At 51.5% G+C, this 24,457-nt stretch overlaps 1 protein-coding gene and 1 long non-coding RNA gene across 17 annotated transcripts in view; both read left to right on the plus strand.

The window, feature by feature from the left end:
* Positions 1 to 24,457, plus strand: part of ARSG (arylsulfatase G) — a 116,532-nt gene that overhangs the window by 77,271 nt on the left and 14,804 nt on the right. For 15 of the 16 annotated variants that reach the window (XM_082441928.1, XM_082441933.1, XM_082441932.1 and 12 more), the window contains 3 exons: positions 6,567 to 6,763; positions 8,209 to 8,289; positions 17,492 to 17,600. In XM_082441928.1, the coding sequence (XP_082298054.1) occupies positions 6,567 to 6,763; positions 8,209 to 8,289; positions 17,492 to 17,600 (387 nt within the window). Of the gene's footprint in view, positions 1 to 5,791; positions 6,268 to 6,566; positions 6,764 to 8,208; positions 8,290 to 17,491; positions 17,601 to 24,457 lie in introns of those variants that run through there. The other variant, XM_082441926.1, reaches the window with a different exon arrangement.
* LOC309650510 lies at positions 17,607 to 23,683 on the plus strand. Its single transcript, XR_014257604.1, has 2 exons — positions 17,607 to 20,956; positions 21,012 to 23,683. It is a non-coding gene; the product is annotated as an uncharacterized lncRNA (long non-coding RNA).

The raw sequence follows: 24,457 nt of genomic DNA on the forward strand, positions 1-24,457 counted from the left end.
ATTAATTTATTTGTTTTTGGCTGTGTTGGGTCTTCGTTTCTGTGCGAGGGCTTTCTCTAGTTGTGGCAAGTGGGGGCCACTCTTCATCACGGTGCGTGGGCCTCTCACTATCGTGGCCTCTCTTGTTGCAGAGCACAGGATCCAGACGTGCAGGCCCAGCAGTTGTGGCTCACAGGCCCAGCTGCTCTGTGGCATGTGGGATCTTCCCAGACCAGGGCTTGAACCCGTGTCCCCTGCATTGGCAGGCAGATTCTCAACCACTGCACCACCAGGGAAGCCCAACACTGGTGCATCTTTCTCCCAAGATTGCAAACTCTCTCTCTCTTTTTTTTTAGGCCGCGCCATGCGGCACACGGGGATCTTAGTTCCCCAACCAGGGATCGAACCCGTGTGTTGGGAGCATGGAGTCTTAACCACTGGACTGCCAGGGAAGTCCCAAGACTGCAAACTCTTCAAGGGCCGGGGAACACTTTCCAACAGGTCCTTTGGTATTTTCCATGGCCTTTGCCTAAGTGGGCAGGAGAACGTGTGCTGCACACCTGTCTACTTGTGCAGAATTAAAAATAGACTCCACCTTGGGATAACTGATCTCATCATCTCCTTGAATGTGCAAGAATTCCCCCAGCCCCTCGCTCCACCACGCTGGACTTTTCTAGGGAGAAGGGCAGCTGGGAGGGTGGAGGTATAGCCATATAGTAGATCCATTTCTGGTTGATCACACGACCTGCTAAAGGCCCACATTCTGAGAGCAGCCCCTTAGGGCTTCAGAGATTGCATCTGACCAGTTTTTCAGGGCTTTCTGAGAAACACTGTTGTGTTGGTTTGTTCATTTTTGTTTTTTCAGATGGTTGATATGAAAAGTGCAAAGCCCCTTCTCCCACCTGGGGGTTTGAGCACGTATATGCTCCCTGGATGGCTTTGGGCCCCGGTGCCCTATGACAGGTGGACGGTCTGTGGCTGGTGAGGAAGGTCTACCCCAGCTTTTGCAATGAAAGCCCGGTGTTCTCAGGGGACGGTAGCGGGTGGCAGCCGGCTGGGGACTGATTAACTCTGAAGAGGACATGGTGCTGTTCATCTACCACTTAATTAACCAGTTGAAAGACAAATCAGCGAACAAACTCTTTATCACAGGAAAGAGGGGAAGAGTTTGCTAATTTATTAATTAGTTATTAAGTGAAAAGTCACATGAATCCTGTTGGCTTTTTGCTTGACAGAAAATAATCCTCAGGCATGCTGATTTCTTTAGGATTTGACTTGCCAATTCATCCATGATTTTTGAAGTGTCAGCAGAAAAGCCCCCAGATCTGTGCCGTTTTCTCCGCCATGACCCCTTACACCACCTTGACTTGTTTGTCAAAACTACCGGGGGTCCCTGGAGTGTGGTTTCCTGCCCCTGCTCGGCAAGAGGGTCTTCTCTGAACGTTTTTCCTTGGGGCTTCACTTGAATTTAGACCCCTAACCTAGCAGTGATGTTGAAGGCTAATTCTTAAAAAAAAATTTTTTTTTAATTGAAGTATAGTTGATTTACATTTTTGTGTTAATTTCTGCTGTACAGCCAAGTGATTCAGTTATACATATATATACATTCTTTTTCATGTTCTTTTCCATTATGGTTTATCCCAGGATAGTGAATATAGTTCCCTGTGCTCTACAGTAGGACCTTGTTGTTTCTCCATCCTGTATATAATAGCTGACATCTGCTAATCCCAAACTCCCAATCCTTGTCTCCCCCACCTCCCCCCACCCACTTGGCAACCACAAGTCTATTCTCTGTGTCTGTGAGTCGGTTTCTGTTTCATAGACAGGTTCACTTGTGCCATATTTTAGATTCCATATACAAGTGGTATCATGTGTTATTTGTCTTTCTCCTGAAAGCTAATTCTTGATTCGAGTTTTTTAAACAGCAGGCAAAGCTCCGAATTGGCAAAAAAAAAAAAGGAAAAGAAAGGAGGTAGTGGATGGCCTGGGCGTCTGGGCTTCTAGGTCATGGAGCTGGCTGGTCCTCTACTCCCTACAGGGTCTAGGACGGCGCATTGAACCTGAGTTGGGAATACAGGGCTTGATGGGCAGAGCGTATTGGGGTAGGTGTGAGGTGTAGTTGAGGATGTTTGAAATCGGAGTGTATGGTCCATATTCCAGGGAATTCCGCACTTAGAACTAGGTCCTGGAGAGGCACAGAGGACAAAGAAGCCCCAGCCTTCCTGGGCTGGAGCCCGGAACCCACATCAAGGGCTTGATTCCTTCTTCTCCTTCACCCAGCCCCTCCCCCTGCATTGCTCTCCCCCTGCTGGTCTAAGCCTCCTGCCCCTCCTCATCTCCATCCTCACCCATCTCCCACCTAAAGCGCACCACCTGCCACCCACCTCACGGCTCCGGGTTCAGCCTGAAGATCATTCTGTCCTCCTGACCCCTTCTCTCTTCTTTCTCCTGTTTGGGTGTTCCGATGAATAACGGGTGAGGACATGAGTGACTGCACGCGCCGCTGGGCAGTGGGACGGCCGTCCTCCTCCTGCAGCCTCTCCCTCTGCTGTTCTGTCTGCCTTGAAGGGCAACCATGCACTGTCCCCCTGGAGCCCCCCCGGTCCTTCGGGCCACACTGTCTCAGAGGTGCCTCCCCTCTCCCCCTCACCCCCGCCCAGCCTGGGTCCCCTGTTATGCTCCTCCACAGAACCCCGTATTTCTCCTCCATCATCCCTACTACTGTACATTTGTAATAATGATCTGATTCATTTCTTAGTTACATCTTTCTCTCTCCTGTTTCCAATTGGATGTGAAGCTCCAAGAAGGTGGAAATCCTGCTTCTGTGTTTGTAGCTCTCTCCGCAGTGCCTGGGGCTTGGTTAGCGCTTAATAAGTATTCATTGAATGAGTGAATGAAGAGTGAGTTGCTTGATCTGGCGCCAAGCGTGTGCCGGTGTTGTGTTGGGAATACACACGTGGATTAGATCTGTTTCGGCTTTCAAGCGTCTCCCAGGCTAGTGGGGAAACGGATAATGTTCAAAAGCTGGCTTTCGCGTAGGCTGCATTATCAATACTGATCAATTCTCTAAGGGAGGGGCAGCAGGGGCCCGGGAAGAGGAAGCCACCTATGAGCCGGGAGCAGAGAGGGATCTTGGTGGCTTTGGAGTGGGATCTTAATGGATTAATGGATTAAGTGTTTGCAGGCAAGATACCAGGCAGGGTCCTGCCGGGAGAGGAGTGAACAGGCGCAGGAGGACGTGAGGTGGCCCTGGAGTGGGAAGGACGGCAAGGCTGGGAAGGCCGCGGATGCCGGGCTGCGGGGTTTGCACTGCCCGCGGGCTCATGGAGCCCCGGTGGGCTTCTGAACCGGGAACTGTCAGGTCCAGTCTGGGTTCCAGAAGGTTCTCTGTAACGCTGAGGCCCAGAGGGTGACGGTGAGACTGGGGAGGCGGGGGCGAGTGGCTATTGCAGCGATGCGTTCCAGAGAGACTCCTGGACCGGTCAGCCCCGGGGGCCGCTGCGGGGGGAGCCGAGGGAGCCCAGGGGCAGCGGGGCAGGAGCCGAGGCCGCCCGGCTCGAGGGCAGCCCTGCCGCCACCTCCAGGCCTGGCTCTCCTGCCAGGAGCCCACTGGGGACACTTCCTGAGAGGTGGGCATGCCTCACTTGCCATTTGCTATTTCAGGTCAGGAGATTTTCTCCAGACTTGGCTTCCCCAGGTCTCAGTCTCTGTGCATCTCCACACCGCGCCCCACCCCCCCTCTGCTGGAATGTCCCCTCCAGCGTCTTAATCCCTCTGATATCTTAACCCCTTTCGTTAAATCTGAACATGTTCTTCTAGCCTCCTTCTGTGCTGGTGAATAAACACACACACACACACACACACACACACACACACACACGTATATATCTATATTTAAATAAAAATGAAATCATACTGCCTTATAACTGGCCTTTTTTTTTAAAGCACCAAGTCTCCTCCACTTTTTTTTTTTTTTTTTTTTTTGGCTGGGCCGCGTGGCCTGTGGGATTTCAGTTCCCCAACCAGGGATTGAACCCGGGCCACGGAAGTGAAAGCCCAGAACCCTAACCACTAGGCCACCAGAGAACTCCGCATCCTCCACTCTGTATTTGCCATTCAGCACAGGGGTGGCTCAGGGGATAGATGCCCCCAGGGAGCTAGTTTGCATGGTTTCTGCAACGTGCCATCTTTATGAGTTCTAGCATGGTGTTAGGATGCAGGGAGAGAGGTACTGCCCTGGGTACCACGGATGCTTACCACTGCAGACTCGTATTATTCATACTTATTAATAAAAGGTAGCACTTACGAAAAGCTTACTACGGCATTAAATACTCACAGCTGTATCGGGGAGGCATAGCTGTCCCCACTGTGGAGACGACAGAGGTGAGGTGAATTGCCCAGGGTCACACGACCATGAAGTAAAATTCCAGGGATGCGGATGCCGGTCTCCAATGCCCGTCTTCCCTCACCTTCACAGCCCAGGGTGCTAACAGGATTTTGATAATGGGTGGGAGTTTGCAGGATAATGATGGGGGTGGGAAGAGGGTGGGTGATGGGACCGCGCCCCCAGCCCATAGGTGGCGATGAACTGATAAATGTTTAACAACCAGCACTCAGGAAAAAAGCCCTGATTTGCCCATTTCTGTGGCGTAAATACTCTCACTGCGGCTGAATTCAAGATATCAATGAGATGTCGCTGACCGTGGGGTTGGGGAGAGATGTGCGGTAGCACCGCATCATACGGTATTCCCACCGCACAGATTCAGTGGCCGCAAAGTAAACTCCAGGGCATAGATAATATTAAAATGTGGTAGAATAATTAGGATGTGATAAATCGTGCAAGTTTATTACCTTTGGGTTTTTTTTTCAGTTGATTTACAATGTTGTGTTAGTTTCTGTTGTACAGCAAAGTGAATCAGTTATACACATACATATATCCACTCTTTTTTAGATTCTTTTCCCATATAGATTCTTTCACAGAGTATTGAGCAGAGTTCCCTGTGCTGTACAGTAGGTCCTTATTAGTTATCTATTTTATATATAGTAGTGTGTATATGTCAACCCCAGTCTCCCAATTTATCCCCCCCACCTTTGTTTCTAATATCATTTATTTAATGGTAAGTTGACTTCATTTAATTTTAAATGGCAGCCATGTTTAACAACTGGCCTGCAAAATTCCCGAAATCTGAGCCAGCTCCACCCAGCATGCTGCTGCCATGTGGTATTCACCTGCAGATTAGGACAAGGCATCCCCACTGAGTGTATGCTGACGTGTGCCAGAGTGCCCAGCTCAGCCAGTGGATTGTGGGCCGGCATTAAACTCCCATTCGCTCTCTCAGCAGGATGTCCTCATGCTGAAATTGTGCACAACCTACACAACTGTACATGATCGTCTTTGGGAGATCAGGCAACAGACACTCTTAAATCAGCACCATGCAATAGTGCTCTCTGCAAGGAAGAACATGTTCTCTCTGTGCTGTCCAGGATGGTAGCCACTGGCCTGAGCATTGGAAATGTGGCTCAGGCAACTGAGACACCTGATAGAAGGATAGGGAAAGAGATAGACATAGATAGCTAGATAGATAGATAGACAGATAGATAATAGATATATGATAGATGATAGATAGATGTAAACTATACATAGCATAAAATTTTCCTTTTCAATATATATATGTATAACTGAATCATTTTTCTGTACACCTGAAACTAACACAGCTTTGTAAATCAACTCTACTTCAATTAAAAAAAATTTTTTTTAAACATCTTTATTGGAGTATAATTGCTTTACAATGGTGTAAAAGAGTCGCGCTTCTGTCACCACCCTATGGACTCGCCTGAAGTTCCCCCCTTGCCCTCCCTGTGTCCTCTGAAAGATCCCCCACAGGGGTGGGCTGTGGGAAGGGGCTCCCTGAGGGTCCCTGCTGCTGCCCTTGACCCTGCCCCTGGCCTGGGAATGCAGGTGGGGAGCAGGCAGGAAGCAGAGGCCCTCCCAGGGGAACCTGCAGGATCAGAGCAGGGGCAGCCGGGAGCCTGGCCTCTACCAGGACCTTGATCTAGACGTTCCCAGCTATGGCCTTGGAATTCCCTGTGGTCCGTTTCAGTCATCCGTTCATCTCCTAGAAAGAGCCAAGGCTGGGAATGGAAACGATGGCCTGGATGCTGCGAAAGAGCAGCTGAAACTTAAAAATATGTTTGCACTGGACGTTAGACTGAAGCTGCCAAGAGCCAGGGCTATGCTCTCAGCCAGACCTTAGTTTAAGCCCAGATTGGGTCGCTTACTAACCTTGGGTAAGTCTCTCAGTTTCCCTGAGCCTCTGACGCTTCATCCGGAAGAGGGAACTTGGGGGGTTTTATGAGGATGAATTCAGGCAACGTGAGTCATGTTTAATACGCTCTCGGTAAATGCTAAAGGGCAGAAGCAAGTATTACAATTACTCTCAGTCTTTAACTAGCTTTATCCCCCCATTGCCTTTGCAAGCTGTAGACGGATGTGTACTTCCTGAGCACACAGGGTGGAAGGGGTTCTGGGCTCTTCTCTGAGGCCACGGGACCCTTCTGGAGAGTCACCTCCGGCTCTCTCGTTTCAGTGCCAGCGGAAGACCCTTCCTGCTCTACGTGGGCCTGGCCCACATGCATGTGCCCTTGTCCAGGAACCTGCTGTCAGCAGAAGCTGGGGGTCGAAGGCTGTACAGCGCGGCTCTCCGGGAGATGGACAGCCTCGTGGGCCAGATCAAGGACAAAGTTGACCTCACAGCTAAAAACAACACATTCCTCTGGTTTACAGGTGAAGTAGTAAAACCCAGCCAGCCTCACTCGGCTCTAATGGATAACCCCACACACGGCCCGCTCCAGAGCAGCGTCTGGGCGAGTGACCCTCTTCAGCTGGGCAGGGGGCTTGCCTGGAACTTGGGGCCCTGCTCGCGTTCGTTGGCCTGCGTGCTGAGCACCTGTCCATCGGGGCCACCAGGGCTGTGGCCCTGGAAAGGCTTGCACGGGAGAGCGGGTGCCCTGCTGGCCCCTTGGGTGCTGATCAGGGCCATCTGGGTATTGCCCTTAATTGTTAATGAGTGACTTTGACATTGTGGACCTCTGTAATCCTCGGGCAATTCCAAGAGTCCTTCTCTACCGTCTTCCCCCATCCCAAAGGTTGCCACCGTTCAGCAGGTCACGTCTTCTGGCTGAGTGGCGCTGGACTAGTGAGCTGTTTAAAGGGCCCACACAGGCATCACTGGTCTCGGGTCCCTGTCTGGAGCGAGAGTGGTGGACACTTGGGTTTGAATCTCTACTCTTGGGAAAGTTACTTTATTTTTTGTTTGTTTTTTATAAATTTATTTATTTATTTATTTACTTTTGGCTGCGTTGGGTGTTCGTTGCTACCCGCAGACTTTCTCTAGTTGCGGCGAGCGGGGGCTACTCTTCGTTGCATGGGCTTCTCTCATTGCGGTGGCTTCTTTTGTTGCGGAGCACGGGCTCTAGGCGCGCAGGCTTCAGTAGTTGTGGCTCGCGGGCTCTAGAGCGCAGGCTCAGTAGTTGTGGCGCACGGGCTTAGTTGCTCCGCAGCATGTGGGATCTTCCCGGATCAGGGCTTGAACCCGTGTCCCCTGCATTGGCAGGCGGATTCTTAACCACTGCACCACCAGGGAAGTGCCGGGAAAGTTACTTTAACCTCTGTTAATCCTCTCCTTCCTCATCGGCAGAATCGAGCTAACAGTCAAATCTATTCCGTAGCACGTTGGGGCATCAGGAGGTGATGTATGTGGAGCGCTGTGTGCTTCACAGGGGCTCAAGAAAGAGTTGCTGGGGCTTCCCTGCTGGTGCAGAGGTTAGGACTCCGCGCTTCCACTGCAGGGGGCACGGGTTCGATCCCTGGTCGGGGAACTAAGATCCCACATGCCGTGCGGCCATAAAAACCCCCAAACAACAAAAGGAAAGAAAAGAAAAAGTTGCTGGGCTGAAGATAATGGTAATGGAATTGCTGAGCCCATATCCAAAGGCAAAAGCCTCAGTGTGGGGCGAGCTCGGGGCAGGACAGCCCACCTCTCTGAAAGCCCATGGGAGGCAGCCCCCTCTAAAAGGTCCTTCAAGGGTAGGGTTGCATGTGTTTTCACAGGTCCTTTTTCTCTCCAGTCCCCTGCTGTGCACAGGGATGTGGGACCGGAGAGAGAGAGAACCGGGTGGAAGCATCCTCCAGCCTGTTGACTGCTGCGTGTTGCTTCTTTTGGTTTCTAGGAGACAATGGCCCGTGGGCTCAGAAGTGTGAGCTGGCAGGGAGCATGGGACCCTTCACTGGATCGTGGCAAACTCGTCAAGGTAGAGGCTCACAGCTGGGGTTGGGGCATCTCCCCGCGGGCGCCGAGTCCAGGTTGGGGCATGAGATCCGGCCTCTGGGAGGACCAGTCTATAGCCGGGTCTTGGGACATCATTGTGAAATAGGACGGATTACTCACAGACACTAGCTCCCAGAAAAGAAACAATTTGGAGCGGAGAAAGTTCATGTTCACCCGGGGGTGGGGTTCCCTTTCCTTCCCTCCCAGGGCATCGGCCCGCTCCCTGACAGGCCAGTCCAACAAACACGCTTCACGTTTACCTTCATCCTGATGCCCTTGCTCTTCCTCCTTCCTTTCTTTTCTTTCCTTTTCTAAAAGTCATCCCTCCATCCATCCAAACATTAATTCATTTCATTCATTCAAGAAATAGTTAATGCACAACTATGCAAGGTTTCTATATGCATAATCTCTAAACCTTAGTGAAAGGCAGGTAGTAATCACTCCATTTACAGCTGAAGAATGAGAGAGGCTAAGTAACTTGCCTAGGGTCACACAGTTTGGGAGGACGGAGCCAGGCTTGCTACCAAGTTAAAGTTGGTGATCTTCCCACTACACCGTACTGCCTGTCTTGATTTAAACATCCTTCAGCCCTCAGCTCAGCGCCCGTCTGCTGGGAAGGTTTCCCCAAGAGGACCTCACTCTCTGAAAGAGCAGTCCTGCTGGGGACAACTCGGCAGTATGGACCAAAGTCTTGAAAAATATGCATGCTGGGCGATGCATTAATTCCTCTTTTAAAGAATTTGTCTTCAAGAAATAGTAAGCCAAGTGCACAATGATGTGTGTAAAAGAATGCTCGTTGCAGTAGGTTTTTTTTGAAAAAAATAGTTAGACATAACCCGAGTGTCCAGCAAGAGAGGCGTGCTCAAAGAAATTATGATTCACGCATTTAGAGAAACACTAAGGAACCACTGAAAATGGTGCATATGATTGACCTGGAAACAGTTACATCAAATACTTTCCAGTGAGTAAAGCAGGTCACAAAACCATAGGTGAAGTACGATTTTATTGTATAAAACTAAGTGCATGTATTCTCGGAAAAATCTTGTGAGAGGCAACAAAAGGTATCAATAACAAAAGACTAGCAGTGATTACCTCTGGGTAGGGAGGAAGGGTTTAAGTGTAGTTTTTCCCACTTTTTTTTTTTTTTTTTTTACCAATTAAAAAATTTTGTTTTTAATTTTTTTTAATTAATTTTTTTTTAGTGAAAAAATTAAAATAAAATTTTCAGAAGGTGCTTGTATCCGAGGGGTTCAGAGGTGGACTTGGCAAGATTACCCCCTGGGGCTGGGTTTGCCCTGCTGTCTGGCTGGCTTCTGACCTGTGGCCCCAGCTGTGTCCAAGTCGGAGGACACGAATTCCCTTTCATATTAGTCTGGCAGAATATTCGTGGTTACCTAGAAGCTAGAATTTTCGTGTGTCCCACGGCTAGCTGTGAGAAGGAAGTGCTTTACCCTGGCGTCCCTTGGATCAGATCCCTTGAGAACTTTCCAGGTGAGTGGCTGCTGAGTTGTGGCCACATCTCGTGTGTGGACATAAGTGGTGGAAGTCAGGAAAGCGGGGTGCTGCCCAGTGACCAGGCGACTTCGTCCCACTGGGTGCTGGCGTTCCTCTATGCATGGATCTCTCTGACCCATCCAGTTCAAGAGCGCTGTAATTTAGTTCTGGTTCCTGGAGAGCTGGACCAGGAAAAGGTGCTAGGACCAAAAGTGGTGGAAATGTGTCCGGTAGCTGCAGCCACAGCCTAGAGAAATACAGTGCCAACTGGGAGTGGTTTTTTTGCATTCGCTGATGATAATTCCTCCTCTCTGTACCTGGGGTACCCTCGGGCCAGGCTGCCATCTTCAATGCTCAGTTAGAAGAGCCTGGAATCATTTTTACTCTCAAGAGTAAAAGTCCTAAAGGCACAGAGACCAAGGTTGAGGGGATAAAAATCTGTCCGTAAGTGGTCCCTCTGTGGGGATCTTTCTGTTTCCTAAGAAGACGACCTCTGATCTCTTATCTGAGGACCTGCCTTATCTTTTCTCTTCTCCCCCTTAGGAGGCAGCTTTAAAATAGTGAACCGGTTTACGGGTGTGGACTGTAGCCCATTCTTCGCGGGAAGAACTTTATGAGAAACACATGTATCAGCAGGGCAGAATCCTCCTTTCCTTCTATTTCCTTCTACTTGTTGAGCACCTACTATGTGCCAGGAACTGTGCTCAGTGCTGGGGACACAAAGATCAACAAAGCCCCGGCTTTAAAGAATGACGGTCTAGAGCAGTGTTTCTCAGACTTTAACGTGTAGATGGTCCCCTGGGGATCCTGCACCCAGTAGGTCTGGGTTGGTGATGCAGATGTCGCATTTCTAACCAGCTCCTGGGTGATGCTGGTGCAGCTGGTCCAGGGACCACTCAGAGAGCTACCAATTTGGGATATCCACATCTGGCGTCCTTCGAGTCTAGAACTTTCAGATCTAGACCAGGGGGTTATCAGGTGAGGTCCCAGGACCAGCAGCATCGGTACCCCCTGAGAACTTGTTAGCAATGCAGATTCCAGGGCCTCACCCCAGACCTACTGAATCCGAAGCAACGTTGGGGATGGTGTGGACAAAAAGGAGTGCAAGTTGGTGCAGCCACTGCGGAAAACGGTACGGACGGTCCCCCCAAAATTAAAAGTAGCGCTACCACGCAATCCAGCAATCCTACCGTTTATCTGAAGAAAATGAAAATACGAACTCCAAAAGATACATGCACCCCTATGTTCATTGCAGCATTATTTACAATAGCCAAAATATGGAAGTGACCTAAGTGTCCATCAGTAGATGAATGGATAAAGAAGAGGTGGTACATGTATATAGAGACACTTCTATTGAGTCAAAGACGATAAATAAAGGGAAGCCAGTGACGGTCTGCAGGAACCTCCCCGCGTTCAGACAGTGCCAGGGGGGCCTCAGCGAGCTCTGCTCCAACTATCTTGTTGGCCAAATGAGGGACCTGGGGCTGAGCAGGGCAGAGGGCTTCCCCGGGGCCAGCCATCAACTGAGGGGGCCACATGGTCTGACCACCACCCGGCTCATTCCTCAACCCACGTTATCACTATCCTCACGTCCTGTTACACCCGACTGACTGCTCAGCTGTCTGCAACATCCTGTCTTACTTCTTTGCCCCCTCCGTGGTTGTCAGGGAGAACCTCATCAGCCCCTGTGACGGTCTGAGTCTTTCTAAATCTGTGGGAGGCAGAGTGGAGAGATGGAGAGAGGGCTTTGGAGGCGTGATTCTCGACTCAGCTCAGGACCTGGTGCCCGGCGGCCCCTGCCCCTTCCAGCCCTGCGTCCTCCTCAGTGAGGGCAGTGGAGACCCGCCTCGCGGGACGGTGCAGGGCCAACTGGGACACTGGCTGGGAGGTGCCTCGCCTCTGCTACCCCCATGCAACTCCATCTCTTCACTCCCAGCCGAAACAAACTGGGGTGGGGGGGTTGAGGGTTCCCACAAAGAGAATAATTGGAAGAAATGCCCTGAGAAAGATTTTCCTGCTGAAGTACACGGGCACCTTAAACAACATAAGGATCACTTCCCAAGAGTTCTGGGCCTCTGGTTTGGAAAACTGTGCTCCGAGGCTGGATTTCCTTCATGTCAAGATGACACCCTTTGTGGGGGGCAGGGCCTTGCACAAATGTTGTGTCTGGATGTGGTATCTGTGGGACACAGCACTTGAATTTGTGGTGGGACTGGATCAGGTTACCTTTTTCTTTTCCCAGGAGATCCTGAAGACGCACTTTGCGGAGGGGTAAACAACTCCCCTTCCTCAGTCTCCAAACTGGCTTCCCGTCAACCTCTCCTCACTGCCCAGGCCACTGCTGGGGGCTCTGGGAAGGCGGGCAGAGCCCTGGGTGGAAGGGGCATGACCAGGGGCCCGGGTCACGGGGGATGGGCTGGGGGTCCCTCTGGACCACCTGCTCTTCTTCAAGCAGGTTCCTTGTCAGTGGGATGCCTGTGTATCCTGCTGTAAACGGGGCCAGTCTCGGGAGCGGGTGAGAGAGAGAAGACAGTCAGTGTTTTCGCAATGGAGCAGGACAAACAGTACCCCGAGCCCTGCTTCTTTCTCGCCGCAGCCGCCCCGGCGCATCAGGCCACACGCTGCCTTCCCCTGTGCCCAGGGCCCCCGGGCCGCCCCCCACCCCCTTTCCTGGCTGAGCCGCTTTGCTCAGCTGATGTGATGAGGCAGCGTCTCCTGCAGTCATCCCTTCATCCCGTGCTGGAGAGAGGCTGCTCCACCGGGCTTGGCGTGCGTCCTGTCGGGGCGAGGAGAGACCAAACCGGGGGCCAGCGGGCACAGCAGGGCCGCTGCCGACCCCGAGCCCGCGGCCCCCCGGTTCCCAGCCGCTGGCCCTCCCTTCCCTGCTCCAGACCTATTTCCTCTCCGGGACAGAACCAACACCTTGTTTGTCCCCTAACTGACGGCTCCTCTGTCTGGAAAATCTTTTCTTGTTTTATTTGAAGAGCAGAACTGTTCCTTCCTCCCCCCTGGTGATGAGGAAACACGCTGTTGAATTTGGCATCCTCGGCTTCTAGGAGACCTTGGTTGTAACTTGATGCTATCAGGTGGTTACATAACCTTTCCCACTGGGAAGTGTGCTCTACATCCTGGGCCTTCTGTCCATTTGGAGCAGCGGGTGGGACGGAGAGGGGTCGGGGTTGGGGGGACTGGGGAAGGGAGGGAGGGGCAAGGGAGGGGCTCTCGGCCCCAGCTGGGGGCAGGGCCAGCTACTGGGGACCCAGTGGAAGTCAAATGATGTCCCCTGTCGGGCTTGGAAGTCCCCATCCCCACACTCATGGCCGCCCCAGGGCAGCCAGAGTCCTTGGCCCCAACAGAGGCCTGGCTGTCCTGTGTTTCTAGAAAACTAGTGTGTGCGCTCTGGGCAACCTTGGCAAAGGCGTGTATGTATAGTTAGAAATGAAGCCTGCTTCTTTAGAAGGTTATAGAACGTGTGCTCCTCAGAACACGCGTGTTCCATCCGAGTCACAAATATAAATGCGTTGAGGGGCCAGGCAGGTAGCGTAAACGAACAACTGTTTGTTTTTGTCCATTGTGGCCAGCATTAGGGACTCGGCAAATCGGATCGAGGGCTCTGTCTAATGACATTCAAATTTAGTTTAAAAAGAAATACGATTCGTGCCAAACCAAACTGTCAGGGGGCTGAATTCAGTGTATGTTTTGCCAGCTTGCAGCTTCTGCTATTTTCTATCTGTAGGTAATTTTGTTTTGTTTTTGATCTGCTTGGGGTTTCTTTGGATGGCATTTATTGGGCGCTTCCGTGGCAGGCACTATGCCAAGGGACCTTGCTTGGAGCTTTGTATACATTATCTTACGTCACTTTCCCACCATCCCGTGAGCCCAGTACAGTCATTCCCCCTTCACGGCTGAGGAGACGGATGTGCAGTGACATTAAGAATTCTGCTCGAGGCCTCACCGTGAGAAGGCGTCCTCCCATTTCCCTTACTAATATTTCTCAACTTCTGGTCCTCAGAGACTGGTGTCAGAATGACTTGGAGTCAGACCCCACCCAAGACTTACTAAATCAGCATCTCTGGGTGTCCTTCTGGCGGCTCCATGTACTAAGAAGTTTGCCAACCTCTGTATTAGCCACACTGCCTTTCTGACTCAGGCAAGCATCGCATTTGGGTCCTTTCCGGGAAGGAGCCCTATTCCTAAGCGGAGGTCGTGGTGAGCCTTCCTCAGGCTGCCCTTTTCTCCATGCATCATGGAGTGGCATTTTCTTCTGTAGCCAGGGAAGAACAAGCAAGCAGTTTCATGAATCATGGTTCTGTTTATATTTTGGTTGCTGAGGCTAAATATTTATTGCTTTAAGTAAGAGGTTCTGCCTTAAGTAGAGTCATAACTAACCGCAAGGGCACTGAAATGCGTTTTCATGACCATCAGACTTGCGCTTCTCAACAGAAAGCCAAACGCAATGGACCCTTTTGATGTGCCACTGCAGCTGATCAAAGTATGAACGTTGCTCTCAACTAACGAGTAGCTTTTGAAATTAAAAAGTGCCTATTTGACTTTGTGGACTTAGCCATTGTTCTTACTCACTATAACATGCAGGGTCACATTCACGCTCCGATGGCGCAAAGTTATAAAGCTGTGGGCCGTATAAAACCTGTCATTAAAAAGCACATAAGCTACAATTAGTTTCAAAATGCATTGTGTCCACTTTCTGACTCTGCCCCTTGCTCTCTTCACGCTCGGCCTGGAACGGGCGGGGCGCTCTACATTAACTCACCAGGAGAGCTTTACAAGGTACTGGTATCCAGGCCTCACCCCCGGCCAATTTAAATCACAATTCTCTGGGAAAGGGACCTTGGCATGGGTATTTCTTAAAAGCTAGTGATTCGAATATGCATTCGGGGATGGGAACCGCTGTCCTAAAAGGTCCTAGAAGGTTTAATGGCTGAGGGTGCTGGCTGTGTGGTTAGACTTGGATTCAAATCCTGACTCTAGTGTTTCTTTGCTGTGTGACCTTGGGCAAATTAGTTAACCTCTCTGAGCTTCAGCCTCCTCATCTGAAGAATGAGGATAACAGGGCTTAGCTCACAAAGTTGTCCTGAGGATTAAGGGAGATGATGCCGGGAAGCACTTAGCATTATAGGTAGGTGCACTTAGCTTGGTGCTTAAGAGGGGCTCAATCAATAGGAGAAATTATTGTTACTGTTATTATTGTGGTTAACGGAGGATGAGTTTCCATTAGTAGGAGCAGGTATCACTGAAGGGCATCAGGGGACCAGGGCCAGCTGCTGTGGGTTTCAGTGTTTGCTGGTGCAGATGAACCACAACAAACACTGTTAGATGTTTCTGATAATCAGATGCTTGGTTATCAGGCATCAACCCTGGGGACCCACAAAGAATGCTGGTCGGATCTTTTAAAGTTGGCCCACCCCTAGCAGTGCCAATGAGATACTGGAATTTGGAGTGGGAAGGTGTCCACGCTCTGGGGGATATATTTTTTATAATTGCTTACCCACACTCTGGACTCTTTTAAGATAAATTCCTTTTGAGTACAAGGCTTGTGGGCATGGCTGGAATATATAATTGTGTCTTTCTGGTAAAGCCAGAACCCAAGGTACAGTCAGGTACCAGCTGGCCAGTCTTGACAACATGGAGGAGGGATTGCTCTCCGCACCCCAAGTGTCCACACCGAGCCGCTTCTCTCAGCCAACATTCTCCTCTCTTTGTCCCAGTTCCTGGTTCTTTGCAGGGCACTGTCCACTCTGTTGACGTATACATGTTTTATAACTGGCCGAATTCCTTCTAACCTCTCCAGCTTTCAACTCTCTGCTGAAATAAGGCAAACGCATTGACATATTTTTCTCTGAAAACGAATTAGGAAAGTTAATCTTCTGAAAAAGAACAGTACAAAAAGATTATGGCAAATGAGCAGAACCCCTAGTGGTGAAGACCAATTAGCAGATTTATTAATTAGGGGCTAGTGTACCCTTCTGGAAACACCCTGGAGTCGGAAACGCAATCCTGGTGCCGACTCTGGACTCTGGCACCTGTGGCCCTAACACAGTGCAAGCCCTCAGCTTGGGCCTTCTGGTCGACCCTCAGAACCATTGGCTTGTTTCTTCGAATTGAAACCTTCGCTTTTCCTTAGCATCTGGCCTCAAAGGCTAAGCAAGTTCGTTTGAATTTTGTGCTCCGTGGACTTGCAAATAAATGGACTCCATATTTTCACCCACCTATTCCCCAAGCTTCCATAGAAACGCCCCTCATGGGTGGTGGTGGGGATTATCTGCAGAGTTCCCGCACGTGCAATGTTAGATGCTCCCTCCCCGCTCCTTGGCCTTCAGCTGAAGCATAAGTCATGCATTCCAAGGCCACGTGGGAGTGCGATTTACGCTTGCTGTAGCTCTGGAGTCTCTGTTCCATATGCGTGAATAATTGGGAGTGGGCTCTAGGTATTTATGGGCGGCGTGGCTCTGGACGGGAAGAAGGTATTTGAGACATTTTGGGCCAAGTCAAAGAGTTTCCCATTCGCCCCCCACACAACTCCACTTGGTTCCGAGAGCCCCACCCCTAAACATAAACGGTCCATAGACATGAGTTGTTTTGTGTATCGTTTCTGACTTCAACACTTGGGGGGACTCCAAAGCTGGTTATGAGAAAATTCCAAGAATGCCGAGCATTTCTGGTGTAGTGTGCTGGGCCAGGGACATCAAAGGTTCCGTTCACTGCAGGGTGAGTGAAAAGTGACACAGCCTTGGTCTTCCCGCCCCCTCCCTCCCCATCGTTGTTCCCGCCAGCCAAACATAAGGATGTTGCATGACCGTGGTATGTGTGAGACACACACAGCATTTGCCTTGGAAGGGCTCTCTACACGCTAACCGTGTGGAATTCCTGGCTCAGCTGGGATGAGGTCGGGGTGTGTGTGGGAGGGATAGGGATGGTCATGGTTAATTCAACGCAACACGTACTCAGGATGTTTCCATAAAGCATGACCTCATCCCTTCCAGCCTGCTGGTCATCGTTACACTGGTGGTCACTTTTGACTTGGTGGTTACAAAAATAATTCCTTTAATTACCCAGTGGAAATTCGTAGATTGCACGTAGATTGTTCTTACCGCCCCCTGAGAGGCAAGAGGTCGGAGCTACCACAACATCGGAAGAGCTCATTCATTCAAAAAAAAAAGAAAAAAAAAAAGGAAAACAAAAAAAGTAAAGCAGAGTGAACAAAATACAACAACAAAATCTATGCCAGATCAGTTGTTGGGCAGATCGAATAACGGTGGGAATTTCCGCCTTTATCTCATTTCAAATAGTTTTATGTTTCCATCCTAAACATGATCTGTAGGAAGACACATTCATTCATTCATTTATTCAACAGATAGTTGTTGAGCACCTACTATGTCTCGGGTGCACAGGACTGATGCCAGTCTGTAAACAAGCCAGACAATCTGAAGTGGCCAAAGTGGCATGAAGAAACTAAGTGACGTGATTCCCTAGAGAGGGACAGACACAGCTAGTTACGCGTGTTGAATCCGGTAAAATAAAAGCTCGTATTGAAAGAGATTAACTACATGAATAAAAATAGCTCGTTGCTAAAGGAAGTCATTGCTTTGTTGGAATTATCAGAAGCTCTTAGAGAGTCCCCGTGGAGAAGGACTGTTTTCCCAGAGAACCAACTGTCTCCCCTCTTCTCACAGGGGGAAGTCCAGCCAAGCAGACCACCTGGGAAGGAGGACACCGTGTCCCGGCTCTGGCTTACTGGCCCGGCAGGGTCCCCGTCAACGTCACCAGCGCTGCTTTGCTAAGGTACGAGACCCAAATTACCTTGAGATGTAGGAAAAAGTCATGGATGCTTGCGTAGCTAGAGACCTCAAACATCACCTGCCCTGGCCAGGTGTCCCCAGATACTTCCCGAACTCAGACTGTAGCAGCGTGGAGCTGCCTGTAGCAGTAGTGCAGTGGGACACTTTTCAAGCCACCCTCTGGGGGGCCTGTCTCTGGGAAGAGGGCGCTGGGGGCCGTCAGTGCTGGGTCGTGCTGGTGTGCACTGAGGACAGAGGGGCTGCAGAGAGGCCAGGAGCGTCCTCACCACGTTTGGCCTGGGCCAAGCTGACGGGGGTGCGGGGAATGGATCTATTGGGCCCGAAGGATCCCTTCTCTGGGGGTAGGGCAGGTGTTCTGGCGATCGCTCTGTCAAGCATGTCACTGGTCATCAGATGGCACAAGAAAGGGGTCTAGATGTTGATGTGCCCCCGAGGGGAGGGAGAAGGAAGCTGGATCCACCGGGCTGGGAAGGAAAGGATGAATCCTTGGGCGAGGATCTTCTGCCTACCTCTGGCAAAGAAGCTTCTACAAGGAAGGACGATTGTAAACGTGAGCACATCTCATGATTACTCTGATCTCCTTATTAAGGCAGGCCCAGGAGGCCATCTCCTTGGCACAGAACTTGGCTGTGGTGTGCCATCCCGAAAGCAACACCACGCAGCTCTGCAACCATGACTTATAACGAGAGCTTCTCACTCGCCCGGAGGGCCCGTCCTCTCTGTGGTTCTGCCCTGAATCCATGGACAAGGGGGCCCCTCCGTAGGCACAGGTGCTTGCTCACACGCTCAGAGGTCTTATTCTGGTTAAAGACTAATTTCCTAGTTCCAAAGGTCCTTCACCGTTAACCAAGTGGGTTCTGGCCTAGAGAACACAGCCCAGTAGAGGAAAGCAGGCTTCACTGGTTTCCTCTAGCATCCCAGAGGGGAGGTGATGGGGAGAAGGCGGGGAGACTGAAGCCTGGGGTACAGGAAGGGTAAACAGCGGTGACAGCCAAAGTCGGGGGTGAGTAGGCACTGTCCCTGGCAGCCTCTGGGCCCCCAGGAACTCCCTGTCAGCCCCGTACAGTCAGGGGTGGGTATGGGGACGGGGTGCTGCCAGCAGACGTGACAACAGCAGCTCCGGCTGGAGTCTGTGATGTCAGGCTGGCCGGGAAGAGGGCCAGGCGGGCTGCTTTTCATGGGCCTGACTTGCTGCAGTCAGGCCAAGGGTTCACGGGCTGGGCTGGACGTGCCGTCTCTCAAGTGACATCACCGGAAACCAAGCTCGTGCTTCTCAGTTGAGAATGGCGTTCTCACCTTCAGTCAACTACGGCTCCGTGATAAAATTGCATCATTTTGTTGATAATTCCGGGCTTCAGAGGTGACAACTGACTTAGGGGATATTTTGGTGAGTGTCCAAAGGAAGCCAGCCTTGGTACGAGGTAACATTTGCTGGGAGTTTTACCAGGACACTACCGATACACCAGATCAGCCCCTCTTAGGATATTTTTGGTGTTAAATTAGTCCTGATTGCAGCAAGACAGTTTGTCTCCATACAGTTCATCCTCTTGCTATTTTCTCACGTGAATCCATGGAAAGCAAACTTGGGTGGAGCGCCCTGACTGCCAGGGCTCCCTCAGGGTCAACTCTCAGGAGAAGGGTGCTATGATCCCTATTCAAGAAACTGATGCTATTACGCTTCACGTTCTTGGAAGCCCAGGCAGACCCTCCCACGTATTAGGTACTTAATCACCTCTTCTATCACTTAGTCTACTACTTTATTCCCCAGAGGATATACATCTCCTTCCAGATCAGAGATAACTCCCTCCAGCCACTCTGAGCTGAGGCCATGATCCCTTAAACCAATATCCCAGTGGCCCTAAGGAATTACGGACACCAGAGAGTAGACAAGTTGATATAAATGCTCACGTGAATACAGAAAAAGTAGAAAGGTGTGTTAGGGGGTCAGGGGAGAAGGGGTCGACACTAATCCTATTGGTTACCTTTAGACGTAACTAGTGTGTTAATAATCAGGTGTGCACTGAGGTGATGTGATAAGATCAAAAGAAAGGTCTTACAGATGCCCTGGCCCCAAAGCCCAGTGACACAACTGCAGAATGGGGGAAATTCATTTATTCAACGGAGATGAATTGTTGGGTCCAGGTATGGGTCAAGCATGGCTCCAGGGACCGGGGATGTAAGAACGGTTACATGGGACAGAAGGCTTCTGTTGTTGAGGAGCTGACGTCCCTTCGGGAGGGCAGCACGTCTGGTGATTTGACCCTAAAATTCTAGAGCGGGGTATCTCAACCTTGGCACTGCTGACACTTTGGGCTGGACCACTCTTTGGGGTGGAGGGTGTCCTCGGCATTTAAGGACGTTTACTAGCATCCCTGGCCTTCACCCACTGGATGCCCATGGCTCCCCCAGCCCCAGTGTGACAACTAGAACGTCCCCGGGCAGCTCCAAGTGTCCCCTGGGGGGGACAGACTCATGCTGGTTGAGAATCACAGCTCTCAAGTGATTCCTCTTGGTCATGGACAAAAAGGGGCGGGGCCTGCTCTGCTTCTGAGCTGGGAGGCCCCCATCTCTGTTCAGAACGGAGGAACGCTGTCTTGGAGGTTCTTGGGGCAAGCCTACAGCGGCTCGACGGGTACGGAGGACTTGCAGTAATCTCATCTGAGAAACAGCTAAAGGTCTGCTTCGCCCGGAGAGCGGATGCCCCGCTGGGGGACCCCGAGGCTGTCTTCCCATATCCCAAAGGCAGGCAGTTATGTGGAGGGCGATTCGGCTGGTTCTGGGCTGTCTTGAGGCACAGAACTGAGTCCCGGGAGTAGATCTGCAAAGAGCCGATGCTCACGCCGGTGTCCTGTGGGCTGGGTGTCACCGCCCCCGGGCGAGGCCCAGCCGGCATCTCCTTTCAAGGCCCCCTGCCCGCTGCTTTCCCATATCTGGCAGCGGGTTATGGGGGGAGACGGGCAGTGGACCCTCCCTCACCCGCACTCCTACGGCACTCTGCTCTGTAACGGACGCGCACGCTTCGGTGTTGGGGCTTCCTGGTGCTCTGGGCCCCCCCGTGCTCCCTGCAAAGTTGCTGCCGGGCCCTGCTGGTCTCCAGGAGGGACCTGAGGCCGGGGGCCTGGGGGACCTGCAGCCTCTCCAGTCTCCGCAGAGGGACGTAGGCCAGGAAGGGGTGGGTGCCTAGCTTTCCCCGGAGGTAACGCGAGCGAGTTTCCCGCAGGAAGGAACTTACAGCCAGAGGCTAAGGAGCTCGCTCGCCACACCCCAGGACCGTTCCCACTCTTCCACGGCCTGGAGGGGCTCTGCTCTCCTCTCCCTCACTCTAGGCCCGGAGCCCAGGCCCACGCTGGAGGGGTTCCGCTCTCCTCTCCCTCACTCTAGGCCCAGAGCCCAGGCCCGCACACCCCAGTCTACACTCCAGCGGCCCTGGCCCGTCTCACTTCCCGTCTTCAGATCACACCGGCCACTTCCCAGATGTAATGTCCGCGCTTCTAGGAAACAGCCTCCCTTCTGCCCCCGGCACCCCAGCAGGCACCCCAGTGCCATCGACACATGCCCTGAGATCCAGGCCAGCCCCTCGCAGCCCTGCAGCTCCCCGCGTCCTCCTCGCAATTGCCCAGGCCCCACACGCAGCTTCTGTTGGCAATTCCTTGGATAAAAACACAAATATGCACACTTTCTCTGAACAGCCTTCAGCGCCTTGGGCTGGCTGAAGCCGCGTGAAGAAAATCTTCTCACGGGGGCAACAGAACCTGCAGTGCGTGCCCCCCAGAGCCGATACGCTCAGATGGCTCTCTTCCGGGTCGCCGTGCCTGCCTGGCCGCCAGCAGGCTCTCGACGGCCCTTCTCGTAACCAAGGCCTCCAGAACCCAAGGCCCACTTGCCCATCAGGGCCGGAGGCGCGGTGCTGGGGGCACACGACCTTTTCATTTTCTTTGAAACCAGAAGAAAAAACAAAAACTTTTAGGTTGAAGAAAAATGGCTTAATATTTCCTCTTTATATATTTATCTTTTTTATTTTTTTTTTAATTTATTTTTGGCTGTGTTGGGTCTTCGTTTCTGTACGAGGGCTTTCTCTAGTTGCGGCGAGCGGGGGCCACTCTTCATCGCGGTGCGCAGGCCTCTCACTATCGCGGCCTCTCTTGTTGCGGAGCACAGGCTCCACGTGCAGGCTCAGTAGTTGTGGCTCACGGGCCCAGTTGCTCCGCAGCATGTGGGATCTTCCCAGACCAGGGCTCGAACCCGTGTCCCCTGCATTGGCAGGCAGATTCTCAACCACTGTGCCACCAGGGAAGCCCCTATATTTATCTTTATGTCAACAGAATTGTAAAATATAATTTTGGGTATTTTATATGGAATAAGGAACCACAAAGGCAAACGGACTGAGGTTCCATGAAAGTCGGAACGCGCCTTCCCAGGTATTAGAATGAACTGTGGAAACTTGAAAATTAGGTTTGGGGTTTCTTGGTCTCTTTCCCCAAGGTTTCCAAGGCTCCCGGGACCAATTTCTTAGGGAGGGTTTGGAGTAGCGGGGTCCCTTTGGTAGCCTTTGCAGGACTGATGCTTTCTCCAAGTTCACGCAGGGGCCCAGGGTCTGGGGCTGTGTGTCCCGGGAGGATCTCCCTCCTCCAGGGCTCCCCTCGGGGGCTTGGTTTCCTCCTTTACGTAAGGAAGGACTCTCTGGTAGCCTGAGCTTGGACTGGCAAGTCCTGGAGATACAGAAGCTTTTCTCACGGACCCGAGCTTTCCTCTGTGCTCTGGAGGCTCCTGCCCGATTCTGAGACACAAGGACTCCATGAACGTTAGACTCCGTGCTGTATGATGAGGATGCCAAGCCTCACGATGACGGAGGGGGGAATAAGACGGGAAAAGAAAATGTACCACACCCCCCAAATCTAAGGCAGATCCTGTTCTTCTGGCACCGACCTGACCCCTCTGGGAGGCACGCCTCTCTTAGGGGTGCAACTGAGAGAAAGCGCCAAAGCAGCAGTACCCGCCACCCCGGCCTCTTCAGCCTGCATTGCAGTCCTCCGGGCTGCCTGGTTTGCGGCAGGGACCTTGGACTCTGGACAGGTTTCTGGACTGTTCTGTACTCCGCAAGGGCTTACCGCGTACTTCTTGCACTTGCATGTGCGTGGGGTGCCAGCTCCTGGAGCGTGCATCGCAAGAGATAAGCCACCGGCTCTGTGGACTGTGGAAGCCAGAGGCAGACCAGAGACGCTCTGTACCGTAGTCGAGGGAGAGATCCTGCTTGGGGCTGTAGACAGAGCCCCGGAGCAGAGGACAAGGGGAGGCGGGCACGTGGCAGGTCCCTTCCGCGGCCCATCTTGGGGGGCGAGCCTCCACTCCCAGGACCCTGGGCTGGGGAAGCAGCAGGTGGGGCCTGGAGGCCTCCCCATGAGCCCAGCCTCAGGTGGACCCTCTTTCCCGGGATGTCCAGCCTCGCGCGGGCCTGGCCCTCCGCTCCGTCGAGTCCCACCGACTCTCCGTTAGCCTGGCCCTCAGATAAACAGCTCTGTTCTTGCCGAAGAGTTTTTGTCTGACCTGAGCACAGCAGGCTGGAGGGAGATGTGCCCTAGAGTAGAGGGAAATGGTACCACGTGACTTCAAAGGAAATCAAATTCACAAAATCCACCAACGTGTTCACAGTGGCTGCCTTCGGGTGAGGGACTGTGTGTGTGCTGCTTCTTCATATTTCTGGATGTTATGCTTTTTCCCACCCTGAACACTGACTATTTTGTAACAGGAATAAAAGAGCTAAATGAAAGCGGATGGAATGTGTCACACATGACGGCATTCTAGACAAAGACTAGCTATTTGCGACACGGAGACCCAGGGTGGGAAAAATGAAGGAAATGTTCTCTTGCAGACACCTGTCACACACTGTTCCCTCTCAGCGGGTGGCAGTGGCCTAGGTGGTGACAGGTAGAGCCCTCTGGTTCTTTTTTTTTTTTAACTTTTATTTTATGTATTTATTTTTAAATTAATTTTTATTGGAGTATAGTTGATTTATAATGTTGTGTTAGTTTCAGGTGTACAGCAAAGTGAATCAATTATACATATACATATATCCACTCCTTTTTAGATTTTTTTGGCATTTAGGTCACCACAGAGCATGGAGTAGAGTTCCCTGTGCTATACAGTAGGTTCTCATTAGTTGTCTATTTTATACATAGTATCAATAGTGTATATGTCAGTCCCAATCTCCCAGTTCATCCCACCACCCCCCTTCCCCCCTTGGTCACCGTAAGTTTGTTCTCTACATCTGTGACTTTATTTCTGCTTTGCCGATAAGTTCATCTGTACCGTTTTTCTAGATTCCACATGTAAGCAATATTATACGATATTTGTTTTTCTCTTTCTGACTTACTTCACTCTGTATGACAGTCTCTAGGTCCATCCATGTCTCTGCAAAAGGCACTATTTCATTCCTTTTTATTAGAGCCCCCTAGCTCTTAGGTAGGTCTGCAGGGATGTCCCTGTGAGTGATTCTAACACAGACATCCAGCGAGCCCTCTGAGTGCCAGGCCCTCTACGTGCATTACCTGTGTCTTTCATCCACACTGCCACCCAGTGAGGCAGGTGCTATTATTATCATGCCCATTTTATTTTTATTTTTTTGGCCACACTGCGAGGCTTGCTGGATCTTAGCTCCCTGACCAGGGATTGAACCCGTGCCCCCTGCAGTGGAAGGGCGGAGTCCTAACCACTGGACCGCCAGGGAAGTCCCCTACCATGCCCATTTTAGAGAACAGAAAACTGAGGGCTAGAGAGACAGATGGCCGAGCTGAGACTGGAGCCCAGGCAACACCTGGCTGCAGAGCCTGGGTGCTGCTCCTG

The sequence above is a fragment of the Balaenoptera physalus genome (genome assembly GCF_965194825.1).
Source record: "Balaenoptera physalus genome assembly, chromosome: 20".
NCBI lineage: Eukaryota > Metazoa > Chordata > Mammalia > Artiodactyla > Balaenopteridae > Balaenoptera > Balaenoptera physalus.